Source organism: Dendrobates tinctorius, unplaced genomic scaffold (genome assembly GCF_039654945.1).
Source record: "Dendrobates tinctorius isolate UK_male_01 unplaced genomic scaffold, ASM3965494v1 ptg000103l, whole genome shotgun sequence".
NCBI lineage: Eukaryota > Metazoa > Chordata > Amphibia > Anura > Dendrobatidae > Dendrobates > Dendrobates tinctorius.
In genome coordinates this window covers 2,439,445-2,453,317 of record NW_027361771.1, presented here as the reverse complement: position 1 = coordinate 2,453,317, position 13,873 = coordinate 2,439,445, and the positions used below count along the sequence as shown (strand labels likewise).

Sequence of the window (13,873 nt, the reverse complement as noted above, 5' to 3'; positions counted from 1 at the left end):
GACCAGGTTGCCGCCTTGCATACCTGCTCTGCCGAAGCCTGGTGCCGTAGCGCCCAAGAGGCGCCCACTGCCCGAGTAGAGTGCGCCCCTATTCCAGGTGGAATCGGCGTGCCTCTGATACGGTAAGCCTCCTGAATAGTTAGATGAATCCATCTGGCTATGGTCGACCGTGAGGCTGCGAGCCCCTTCCTGCGCCCTTCGGGAATCACAAACAACGAGTCTGTCTGGCGAAAAGGTGCTGTCCTCGACACGTACCTCCTGAGAGCTCTTACCAGGTCTAAAGTGTGGCGCGCCCTTTCCACTCTGTGTACTGGCGCTGGACAAAACGAAGGCAGAACAATGTCCTCATTAATATGGAAAGAGGACACGACCTTCGGCAGAAAGGGCAGTGGTGGCCTAAGGACTACCTTATCCTTAAAAAAAGTCAGAAACGGAGCTCTACAAGATAGGGCTGCCAACTCCGAGACCCGCCTAATGGAAGTTATGGCTACCAAGAATACAACCTTCCTGGAAAGGTATGACAATGAGATTTCTTGTAACGGCTCAAAAGGAGTTTCCTGCAGGACACCCAGAACCAGGTTAAGGTCCCAGGCGTCCATGGGCGCTCTAAAGGAGGGCACCAAATGAGAGACCCCCTGAATGAACATTTTGACCTGCATATTGGTAGCGATCCTTCGCTGGAAAAGGACTGACAAGGCCGATATCTGTCTCCTCAGGGAACTCGGGGCCAAACCTGCGTCTAGACCCGACTGCAGAAAAGCCAGAATGTTGGGAACCGAGAAGGACAATGGCGCAACCCCGTGCTCTCGACACCAGTGAAAGAAAACCTTCCAAGTGTTATGATAAACCCTCGCCGAGGCTGGCTTCCGGGCGCTAACCATCGTAGCAACCACCTCACGCCCAAACCCCGCCTGGGTCAGAATCCAAGATTCAACGGCCATGCCGTCAAACACAGGGCCCCTAAGTTCGGGTGGTAGATCGACCCCTGGGACAGTAAGTCCGGTCGTTCCGGCAGACGCCAAGGCACGTCTGCGAGAAGCTGCACTAGATCCGCGTACCATACTCGACGGGGCCAATCTGGGGCCAGCAGAATTGCCGGGACCCCCTCTGTCTTGATCTTTCTGATGACCCTCGGGAGAAGTGGCAGTGGGGGAAACAGGTATGGGAGCCGAAACTGCTTCCATGGTAGGACCAACGCATCCACTGCGATTGCTCGCGGGTCCTGAGACCGAGCGACAAACGTGCCCACTTTGGCGTTCTCCCTGGAGGCAATCAGATCCACGTCCGGAGTCCCCCACCGTTGGCAAATTTGCTGGAAGACCTCGGGGTGCAGGGACCATTCCCCTGCCGCGACACCTTGCCGGCTTAGGAAATTTGCTGCCCAATTTTCCACGCCTGGTATGTGAACTGCCGAGATTATCGAGTGGTTCCTCTTGGCCCAACGGGGTACATGCTCTATCTCGCGCATGGTTGCCCTGCTGCGTGTGCCTCCCTGGTGATTCACGTACGCCACTGCCGTGGCATTGTCTGATTGAATCCGGACCTGGCGTCCTGCTAGCAAATGCTGAAAATGCTGCAGTGCCAACCGCACCGCTCGAATCTCCAACAAGTTGATAGGGAGATGTGCCTCCTGAGGCGACCATTGCCCCTGGGCCGTGTGATGGCGGAAGATCGCCCCCCAACCGAAAAGACTCGCATCGGTAGTGATCACCAACCATTGATCTGGGGGAAAGGGCTTCCCCTGACGAAGAGAGGAGTCGCACGTCCACCACTGAAGTGCCCGTCGGACTTGAGAGGACAACCTGCACTGATGATCGAGCGAGAAAGGACTCCTGTCCCAAGACGCTAAGAGAGCATGCTGCAGGGGACGAAGATGAAATTGAGCAAATGGAATTGCTTCCATCGCCGCCACCATCCTCCCTAGAACCCTCATCCCGAACCGGATAGTGTGAGGGCCTGGTTGTTGAAGACATCGAACTCCCTGCCGGAGAGCCCGAACCTTGTCCTGAGGGAGAATCACCAACCCTCGGGAAGTGTCGAAAATCATCCCTAGGAATAGAATCCTCTGAGGTGGGGTAAGGGATGACTTCTTCCCGTTGAACAACCATCCTAGGCGAGATAGGGTATCCAGTGTGATACTGACATTCTCCTCGCATGCCCGAAAGGACGGACCCTTCACTAAGAGGTCGTCTAAGTACGGCAAAACCACTATGCCCCGAGAATGTAGAATGGCCATGACGACAGCCATCACTTTCGTGAATATCCTGGGGGCCGTGGCCAACCCGAAAGGTAGGGCCACAAATTGGAAATGCCGCCCATCGATTGTAAACCGCAGGAACTTTTGATGCGGGGGAAAAATAGGGATGTTCAGGTAGGCATCCTGGACATCGATCGAGGCCAAATATTCTCCCTGCTCCATGGACGATATGACCGACCGGAGAGATTCCATTCAAAAATGCCTGACTCTGATGAACCTGTTCATGAGCTTTAGGTCCAGAACCGGCCTTACTGTTCCATCTTTCTAGGGGACCGCGAACAGGTTGGAATAAAATCCTTGAGTTCTTTCACACTCTGGTACAGGGACAATGACCCCGTTGCGCTGAAGAACCCTGATGGCCCCTAGTAATGCCTCTGCCCGGGATTCCGATTTGGGAAGACGGGGATGAAAAAATCGTCTTGGAGGATCCCCGACAAATTCTATTTTGTACCCTGATGACATTAATTCCGCCACCCATGCGTCATGTGCCACTTCGACCCAGACGTGGCGGAACCTGAGCAGACGTCCGCCTACTCTGCTGTCTTCGGGTACCTGATGCCCCGAGTCATTTTGCTGAGGGCCTCTGGGACCTGGCCCCCCTTGACCTGGGCGGTCGGCCCCGCATCCTACCCAGAGGGTTGGTTCTATACGTGACCTGACGCTCCTTGTCCTGGTTGTAGCGAATTGGGGCAGAAGAACTGGCCGCTGTTGCCCATCCGGGGGTGCGAAATGCTCGAAAGCGCGCCTGAGGCTGACGAAAAGGCAGTCTAATCTTCTGCTGTGGGAGAAAGCTGCTCTTTCCCCCTGTGGCATCCGAAATGAGTTTGTCTAATTTCTCACCAAATAGCCGATTACCCTGATACGGCAGGGAAGTTAACGATTTCTTAGAAATCGAATCAGCCCACCATAGCCTTAGCCACAAGGCTCTCCTAATGGCGATAGCCTTTGCCGCCGCTAGTGCCGCGCAATTAGCCGCATCCAAGGACGCATTAATTAAATAGTCACCCGCCATCGCGATCTGATTTGCTATCTCAGACACCTCCGTCGGCAAGTCTCTATCTTGTAGGACTTTATTCAAAGAATCTGACCATGACATCATGGCTTTGGCTACTCATGTTGCCGCAAATGAAGGAGAGAGCGCTGCTCCTGATGCCTCATACACCGAGCAGGCTAAACCTTCTAAGAGCCGATCCGTGGGGTCCTTAATGGAAGAACCACTAGGTACTGACAACAGGGATCTTGAGGCCAGGCGTGACACTGGGGGATCCACCACCGGAGATTCCTCCCATCTCTTACAGAGCTCTGGTGCAAACGGGTATCTCGTTTCTAGCGTCTTTTGTCCTGAAAAGCGCTTGTCTGGACGTTCCCTGTGCCGCTGCACTATGTCCTCGAACTCTGGATGAGTGCTAAAACACTCTATGTGGTCGCCTGGCCTTTTTGAAGGATATCTTATGCCCTGCGGTTAGGGACACATCCTCCTCAATACCAAGAGTCTGATTGACAGCTTCAATGAGACTGTCTACCGTCTCCCGACACCCCGGGGTATCCAGGTCCAAGGATTCCTCCACGTCATCACCTGAACTCTGCTCGCTCCCAGAAAATGGTGACGGTGAGCGAGACGCCGCACTCACGGATGCCAAAGCACCGGAGGGGCCCGGAGACGCCATATGGGTTTTCTCCCTATGCATCTGCTTAGAGAGTGTGCGGCCCCTGCAGACTGGAGGCTCTTGTGAGGTGGATGAACCCTCCCAACCAGGCGAGCCGTCGTCTCTACCCCTATCCGGGGCCTGAAGGGTTTCAATCGCCTTCGTAAGTGAAACCATGGACCGAGAAAGCGATAACGCCCATTCCGGGGGATCCAGACCCCTGGGCTCCGTTGCGGGGGAGGGCTCCTGGGCGCGTTCGGAACTACAGGCTTCACATAACTTAACAGTCTGTGCTCGTGGGAACATAACCCCACAGGAAACGCATGCGGTATAAAGGAACGTGTTCTTTTTTCCTTTCCCATACATACTGCAGAAATAGGCCAATTTTCTCTCCTTTTTTTTTTTCCTTATGAAGGGGCAATGAGGAGGAGGGTAACCCTTAGTGTGGCTCCAGGACGGCGTCGCACTTACCCGGCTCCTGCGTGTCTCTCCCGCGCTCCTGCGTCTGTCTGCTCCTTCCTCTGGGTAGGCTGCGAGTGCTCACCTGCTCGCGGCCTACCCTGCTCTGAAGCCGGGGCCTCAATTTTATCCAGCGTCCCCCCGGTCATGGGGGTGGCGCCGGATATGATGTCCCGCCGGGGGGCGGGACTTCCACCCGAGGTCTGGGCCGAAGCCGCGGGCTAAATTTAGTCACTGCCCGCCTGCCCGGTCATGGGGGGCGGCGCCGGATATGCTGTAACGCCGGGGGGGCGGGACTTCCACCCACGGTCTGGGCCGAAGCCGCGGGCTAAATTTAGTCACTGCCCGCCCGTGCACTGGCGGCCCCGCTATCCCGGTGATCCCGCTGGCACTCTCCTTACCCCGCTGGGGGGTCCGCAGCCCTCCACGTGCAGGTATCGGAGGGAGGAGGAGGGAGGAAGGGAGAGGAATGGAGCCTGCTGGATCACCTCCATCCAGGGGTGCGAGCCCTAGCCCCCGAACCTGCCACCTACAGCCATACCACTAACCTGGAGCCTCTCGCTGCCCCGGAGCCCTCCCCAGTCATCCATACCTGCCCTCAGCCGAGGCCATGAGGTAATCCCTTTTTGGACGGTGCAGGCACCCTAGCTCTGTCTGCCCTGTAGGGGCGAGGAGAGGGACCGTCCGCCGCCATGCAGCACCGCCCTCGTGCGTTGGTGGAGCAGTGGGGGCCGCACAGACTAGTCTTGTGCCTCTGTGCAAGCCCATGGTTTCAATACCTAGGGGTGGACAGGGCTAAGTCTGGCATAGTGTCCCACGTCGCGAGAAAGGAAACGTGGAGGGACACTCGCACGTGGTCGCCCGTTGTTGGTTTGGGGAAATCGGATCCTTTCAATAGGATGCGTTGCCCCTGTCTCATCTACTCAAAAATAAAAAATAAAAATAGATGTCTGGGGAAAAGTCCCAGAGATGTCCCTCGGTGCGGGACAGGATACACGGAGGCGATAATCGCGCGTGCTCGCCCGTTGATGGTTTGGGGAGATCGGACCCTTTCAATAGGATCCGTCGCCCCTGTCTCCTCTTCATAGCGAGAAAAAACAAAAAATAGTCTGGAGAAATCCAGACTGCGTGTGCCTCCATCAGACATTAAGCAAAAACTGATTTCCGCCCGCTATCAGGGCGAGGGTGTATGCGGCGGAGGAGGAGCTAACTTGTTTTTTGTATACTTAGTGTCGGCCTCCAGACGGCAGTAGCATACACCCACAGTCTCTGTGTCCCCCAATGAGACGAAGGAGAAAGATGCTTTCAAATATTATTCATATAACATTTCTATAGTTGCGATATATCGTACTAAAGCAGTGTCACTGGTTTACCTCCACAGAGCAGAGCCAGAAGACTGCAGCATCTCATATCTCCTACTCCTGCACTGTTTAGAAGAACTTCACCTTCATATTAAATGGTGCAAGTTTCTTTTAGCAGTTCATAAGCTTAGTTGAGAGCTCCTGGAAGCTTTCCTGCATTAACGCTCTCAGCTGGGCACTTTTAGCCACTCCAACCTCCTATATAATCTGGTCCCTGGCTAGCACTCATTGTCAGAGGATAGCTTTTGCAGCATGGCTGGTGGTTGTTATTGGAGAAGGCGTTTGGTGGATTTACCTGTGACTGTTGCTAGTTATTGTGCGATAATTCCCTTGCTTCTCCTACTTTGGTTTAACCCCATCCTCCACTCCCTGGGGTTTACCTCTTTTGTTTATGTGTGTATATTTATATGATTGATATTTTCCTTTATCTCTGTTCATATTACCTTGTTGGTCTGGTTGGTGTAGTACGGTACACTACTACTCCCTGGGTAGAGGAAGGGTACAGACTGAGGGCGGATTCAGGAGCTACGGCAAGGTATATGGCCCCAGTGTCATCACCATCAGAAGTAATACGGGGAACAGGGCGAGCTATGGCGACCCTAGTGTTAGGGACAGGGAAGGTGCCCCTGGTCCTGGAACACCCGACAACAAAGTCATGAAAAGTAGCTGCTTTAATATATTACAGCATTTGCTAACCAATATCAAAAAACAAATGTCAGATCTTTACACTTCTCCTTACACCAAATAAAGTACGGTGAGAAGCCAGGGCTGTTTAAAAGACTGAAAGAAGCCTTTATCTTCCCATCAGAGTTTTTTTTTTTAATTTAATATAAGAAAATCTAATTAAGTGACTGGGATATTATTGGATAAAACGCACTTCCATGTTTCTAAGATAATAATACAATATAAATATCAGTAGGTTACACACACCTTACATTGGCTTTATCCACCCCCATTCCGAAACTGACGGTGGCCACAATGACAGGAACAGCTTCCTCCATCCATTCATTCTGGATGGATACTCGATCTGCTGCTTTAAGACCTAAATGATAAACAAGAATCTTATTACCTTTCTAAAGCTAAAGAAAACACAAGACAGAATGCACAAAAAGAAACAAGCTGTTAAGTTGCATTTACACAGAAAGATTACTGTGACCGAGTGCTCACGATAATGTTTCAGTGTAAACAGGCTGCCGATGACCAAATAAATGACAAAAGGCCCGTTCGTTCAGTTAAATTAGATTTTGTGCAGTTTAAAAAAATTCAGGGTTTTTTAGCAGCGCCCTTGTCTTGTGTAAACAGGACTAAAGCGGCTGAGAACTATGGCAGACAATGCATACTGAAGGATCAGATTATGGCGGTTTGCTTGTGTTAAGATTGCAGATCGGTAAATATTTACTGATCAGTGGTCGTGGGCCATGTAAACTGTCCTTTGCTCACCTGCATGGTAGGCCTTGGAGGCAACACCTCTTTTGGACATCTGAATTGCTACTTCTTCACAAGCCTCCCTAGTCCTACAGTATATGATTCCACAACCTGGAAAACCCTATGAACATAGTGGTATGAGATCACATAGATTGAACCAAATACACAGGTTAAAAATAACACAATTAACAGTTGTACTGTATAGAAATTTAGTAATTAACTGGACTATCCAAATATTTGGCAATCGATGCAGTGTAGATCTTGTGACTCAGGAGTCTGCCTTCAGATTTCAAGAAAAACAGCTTATATGGTACAGATAGTGACTTGTGCCATATTCTAGATGTCCACTTTTCCATAAGAGCAAAGTAGAACTGTTAAAAAGTGATATTTTTTATGCTACATTACAACCACTTATCGCATTACCCCAAAAGCTTTCTTTTCCCCCAGAGCTTTCAAGCAGAAGTCCTTCAGATTCCCAAATGGATCTCCCAATAGCTCTTTTATCTGTATGTCGTAGAACAGGTTGACACGGAAACAGGGAGTTTTAAACAATGCAATAGGCTGGCGCAGCTTCAATGAAGCTATGATATCATCCTGCACTTGTTTGGTGGCAGTGGCAGTCAGGGCAACACATGGTGTCTGTGGCAGACGTGAACGCAAAGCTCCCAAACGCTGGTAATCCGGTCGGAAGTCATGGCCCCACTCGGAAACACAGTGCGCTTCATCTATGATGAGGTAGGAGAGGAGACCTTTGGATAGCAGCATGTTAAGGGTTGGCTGGAAGGAAGCAGCTGCAGCCATTTCAGGGGTTATGTACAAGAGTTTGATCTTAGGGCTCTCGCTCTCCAGGTCTTGAAGGATTTTCCTACGATCTGCTACAGGCAACTTGGAATTCAGAGAACAAGCTTTAATCTTCAGGGAAATAAGGTGGTCTACCTGATCCTAAAAGGTGAAAAAGGGAGGAAAAGAAGAGAGAAGTCAGTGCAAAAAGAAACCATAAAGGGCACTTGTCACACTGAGACTATGCGCACACAACATCTTTTTCAGCAGGCAAACCTGACAAGGTTTTTAATGGAAACTGCTTTAGGATATGTCAGCAATTTTCTTTCTCAAGCATCTTTTAGCATATTTTTTTTGTCATTCCCTGAGGGCATTTTCAATATTCTGGACCGCCAGCGGATTTTTTGAGCGTTCTTCCAAAATTTTTGGAGAGTCTTTGTTTTACTGATGTTATCTACGTGGTTTTTTAACTCCATCGTGTAGAAACCGCTAATGGTTTTTCAAGAAAAGATGCTGACCAAACACTCAAAAAGAGGTCGGGGTATCTCTTAAGCCTGCCTATCCTTTCATATTGTAAGTAAGGAGCATTGTCCAACTGTAAAGCGACTCAAAAATGGTCATGTCACTTCTTTTAAGTGCTTGGAATTTTTGAAAATCTGAAGAAGTAAAAAGACGCTGAAAAGTCAGAACAATTGAACCGCAAAGGTTTTTTTTTGTTTTTTTAGCATATAACTGAATATTTTATTCTGTTGAGCATATCGTGGGCGCGTTTTCAGGTGGTTTTCAGAGTCCAATTAGCAGGCAGCATTTTATAGAGTATGAGGAGCTGAGTATATGTGTGGGAGAAGGTTCAGTGTAAGTAGTGCTTTCTATATTTGTAACTTTCTTCATTCTCAGCTTTTCAATCAAGTGCGCGGTCCTATCAGTGATTGACATCCTTCCTTGTACAGGTGTGCCTACAGAGATGGCAATCAATCACTGATAGGACCGCCCACTTGGCTGAATTACCCAGGGTAAGCGCAGATGTAAATGAAAAAAAACACAAGTTATGCTGAATCTTTTCTTCGCAATCTGCTCAGCTCCTCCTACTCTATATCATGGTACATACAGAATGTAATGCATTTTCAATGTGACAGGTTCCCTTTAAATAATCAATTAGACAAATACTCCAGATGAGGGTTTGTTTGGATCCAGAGTATAGTACCGCTGCTGACTCATGTCCCATGACTCTCCAAGCTACTAGGTCAGGGGTATAAATTCTTAGATAAGTACAATTTATGCCAAGCAGTGATAAATCTGAGTACTCCTCATCACATGAACAAAAGCATGGTCACTTGCTTGGCTACATGATCATTTAAATTTGTTTAACGTGGCATAACATCCAAGCGTATTAAAAGGGTTCTCAAAAGAAAAAAAAAAAAAGAAGAAAAACTTCTTGTTCAGCATATGTACAAAACAAATACACTTTAATCAATAAAACTGCAAAAATTATGGATTTTGGCCCCACTCCAGCATGCACCATTTCAGCTGTCATTCTCACACTGGCAGGGGTTGATTGTCTGGCTGAGGGCATTAGTTAAGCCAGGCCCCTTCTCTGATTGTGAATTAGAAGTGGGGCTGTCAAGAAATCAGCAGTGAAATTCAGCGCTCTACAAAGTTCTTATAAACAAAACATATTAAGGTTCTTTATTTTACAGTGACCAACAATATATAGCTTTTTACTTCATCAGGCAAAACCTTTACTGACTTGTTTATATAAAGGAGATAAAATAATGAACACTGATCAGATATCTGATGACTGAAATGTACACCTATGATCTTTTAATGTTACATAGATCATTTACAATGTCATTTTTTTACATACACATTTTTGCTTTTCCTGACGCTGCAATGTAACCATATTCGATAACATGGTTTAAAAAATTTTGTCAGCACAAATTCTGGGTATTATGGAAAGCTTTAAATATCAGTGTTGACTACATTACCTGAATGAGGGCTATCAAAGGGGAGATGACAATGGTGATTCCTGAAGCGAGGACAGCTGGGAGCTGAAAGCAGAGAGACTTACCAGCTCCAGTAGGCATACACACAAACACATCTTTGTCACCTAAGGGAAAAAAAAAGTCCTATAAATGAATCAGGTGCTACACAGAATTAATTTATGAACAGTAGAGACTGGAGGTCATTTCTGATTAAAGGGAATCTGTCACTTCATTTTTCCGATATGAGGTGCGGCCACCGCCATCAGGGGCTTAGCTACAGAATTCTGTAATGCTGTAGATAAGCCCCAGATGTAACCTGAAAGATAAGAAAAACAAGTTAGATTATACTCACCCCGGAGTCCGGTCCGAAAGGTGTCGCGGTTCGGCGCCTCCCATCTTCTAGCGATGACATCCTCCTCCTTACTTCTGCCGCGGCTCCTGCGCAGGCGTACTTACTCTGCCCTTTTCCCAGGCACTGGGAAAGGTCAGAGAGGTCCGGCGCCTGCGCACTGCAGTACTTTTCTCTGCCCTCAACAGGGCAGAGTAAGTACGCCTGCGCAGGAGCCGCAACAGAAGCAAAGAAGAGGACGTCATAGTTAGAAAATAGAAGGCCGGACCGCCAGGGCTGTGGAGTCGGTAAGCCAAACCTGCGACTCCAACTCCTCAATTTCCCTTACACTGACTCCAACTCCACGACTCCGACTCCCACATATATTGCTTATATTTAAGTGAAAAATGTATTGTAGTACAATGTGAACATCAGATATTTAAACATTTTTATGATACAATAATCAAGATATTTAGATAGAACATACTATATATTTATTGGAATACAACTGTAGAACACAAAACACAAAAAACTGTAACAAATTGTAAATATGTAATACACTATGTAATATTGATTACATATATATATATATGTATATATATATATAACACTATGTAATAAACTATGTAAGTGGCAAAAAAAAAAAAGTTTTCAACAAAAACATACTAAATAACATTTGTGCAGTCTATGAATTTGTTCTAAGAAATAGAATTGCCTCCATCAGATCCTCCTTCATAGATGACCTCAAATCTGACCTAATAATTTTAAGGCTAAAGAACAACCTCTCTACACTAACTTGGGTTGGAGGCAAAGCCGTAACCACATGGGCAACATCTCTAACAATTTCCGGGTATAAAGGAATTGCCTCATGCACAGTCAGTTTTGATGAACGGTTGAATTTTTCTATTTCTTTGAGAGCAAGTGAAACATTTTGCTGAAATATGGTCAGTCTTCTTGCTATAGGAGACGGAGTGAAATCTTTTTCCTTGCAGCAACGCTTTGCCTTCTCCATGTCATCCAAATACTTGTCAAAGTCAAACTCCTCATCTGATGAGGATGAAGAAACGGCAGCAGCAGCACTGTCAGGACCCAAGTCCTCTTGCGCCTGGCAGTCCTCCTGTAGGCCACTCATCCTAACTGCTACCTCAGGCAGAGCTTCTTTTCCTTTAGTAAGCTGTTGATCATCAAGCAGTATATGATGACTTGGGTCCACAAAAACAGCTGCCAGAAAAATTTTATTTTCCAGTAGTAGTGTTCTCCATTTCATTGAAGCAGAAATGTCATCTGCGATTAAACCTCCTCTTTGGGACAGGCAAAATAGCAAGTTCTTCCACTCCCTTATGAAAATGCCAGGAGTTAAATCCTCAGCTTGCAATTTTTTAGTCACGTTAAATGGGTGATTAAGCAATTACTTCAATTCAGCCACCTGTGTCCATTGACCTTCATTTAGGGTTACCTGAGGTTCGCCATATCTATAAGAAACGGTTTTAGTTCAAGCTCAATCATTAAATAAGTGCTGCCCCACCGAGTGGCTTGATCGACAATTGCCCCTTTCCCAGCATGTCTCTTCAAGATGGAATCAATGTTAGGGGTTCTGGCGGCAATAACCAATTTCCTCACTTTTCCAGTCAGAGTTACAGCATGTCCCTCTTGCAGACTATCTCTTATTGCCAGCTGCAGCGTGTGCACAACACAGCGCATGTGATGAATATGAAAGTGTTCTGAAGCAGCTTCAACAAGATCATCTATTTCTACAGTATAATTTTGCTGTTCTTCTGTTGTAATATCTGTTTGTTCCTCAGTTACATGAACAGCACTGTGGCCTTCCATCTCAAACATACTGAATCCTAAATTTTCTTCTAGCTGTTGTTCATTACTCTCATTCATCAGTTTAATTGTACTTATGTTAGAAGCATTGTCCGTTACAATAACAAGAACCTGTTCTTGTGTGAATGTAGCCTTAGATCAGGAATAGAACAGCCATTTATAGGACATTTCATAACTTTCCCAAATTCCTATGAAAAAATATTCTGCACATTCTGCATTGAACTACTGTACCCAATTTATTCATGTTTGAAGCACTGTCCGTTACAATAGCAAGAACCTGTTCTTTTTTGAGTTTGTAATCTTGCAGAACTTTTTCCACTAAGGTCTGGAGAAAGTGACTGCTGTGATGAGCTTTAGTATCTTTTACTGCCAGTATCTTTGTAACAATTTCTATGTTGTCACAAACATATCGAACATTGATGGCAAAATAGTTCACTGTGACGTGTGCAGGCATCCATTTTAAGAACATGAAGCGTTTGAGAGTCTTTTTAAGATCTTCCTTCTACAGAGAGCACATAATAATTACCTACAATATTAGCATTAGTTACCTTCCTGTGACAGAGATGAGCAGTAGTACTTTCAATTTCTTACTTTCACCAGCTCGGGGCCCAGGAATCGGATCCTGTGCAGGGCAGGCACCCATCCCCCTCCTCTCTCTGGTGAAGACGGCAGCAGACAGGACAGAGGAGGGGAGATTGCCCCCTGCAGTCTGGAGCCGATGCAGGACGGGAGCACTGCAGCATACAAGTGAGTTTTGATAGGTGCGTGACCCTGCTTCTAGGGGGGGGGGAGCTGCCCCCCCTGCCCCTCGCTGGCTACGGCTATGATTCACACACAGCGTTTTTGCTGTAAAATGCAGTGACTCTGGGCATCCCAGCAGAGTCATTGGGTTTCAAGATATGACATTCAGACACATCGTTTTGTGAGGATCCGTTTTTGGACTCAAAAACGGATCCTCACAAAGAATGAGCATGTCAGTTTGTGTGGCGTTTTTCTAATCTGCTTTTGCTATTGAAAACATTATCTATGAGCTCAAAAACCTTTCAGGTGATGCGGTTTTTTAAAAAGCTGATCTGCTTTTGCAGCTGAAAAACGTATCATCAAAAAACGCAGCAAAAACGCTGAGTGTGAATGCAGCCTTAGATCAGGAATAGAACAGCCATTTATAGGATATTTCATAACTTTTACAAATTCTTATGAAAAAATATTCAGCACATTCTGCATTGAATTACTGTACCCAATTTATTATATATTTTAGGAGTCGGTCCATTTTATACCGACTCCACCTCCACGACTCAGACTCCACAGCCCTGCGGACCGCGACACCCATTGGACCGGACCCCGAGGTGAGTATAATCTAACTCGTTTTTCTTATCTTTCAGGTTACATCGGGGGCTTATCTACAGCATTACAGAATGCTGTAGATAAGCCCCTGATGGCAGTGGCAGCACCTCATAGGCCAAAAATGAGGTGACAAGATTCCCTTTAAGAGATGGACTCGTATTGGTTGATATACCACTTATACCACAATATAAAAGTAGCAATCTAGGAAATCTAATCCTGGATGGAAGTATGCAAATCGCACACCTGTGGTCACGTGACCACTGACAACATAGAAGCCTGATAGTGTGCGGTGCACACGCTGTGATGATTAAAAAGTCTGCAGACTTTCAACTCCAACGTGGCCACCCCTTTAAGCCTCTAATATGGTAAATATACAGAGAGGATATTTAGTACGGATTTTCAATGCGGATAATCTTCAACGTATACAGTAACTGCTATGTTAATGAGATTTTAAAAACCTCAGT

At 46.9% G+C, this 13,873-nt stretch overlaps 1 protein-coding gene across 5 annotated transcripts in view; it reads right to left on the bottom strand.

The window, feature by feature from the left end:
* The window catches only part of RECQL5 (RecQ like helicase 5), a 163,379-nt gene that overhangs the window by 132,912 nt on the left and 16,594 nt on the right, over window positions 1-13,873 (bottom strand). For all 5 annotated transcript variants that reach the window (XM_073587944.1, XM_073587943.1, XM_073587945.1 and 2 more), the window contains exons 3-6: window positions 9,914-10,035; window positions 7,572-8,090; window positions 7,164-7,269; window positions 6,654-6,765 (exon numbers count right to left, since the gene is read on the bottom strand). In XM_073587944.1, the coding sequence (XP_073444045.1) occupies window positions 6,654-6,765; window positions 7,164-7,269; window positions 7,572-8,090; window positions 9,914-10,035 (859 nt within the window). The remainder of the gene's footprint in view (window positions 1-6,653; window positions 6,766-7,163; window positions 7,270-7,571; window positions 8,091-9,913; window positions 10,036-13,873) is intronic.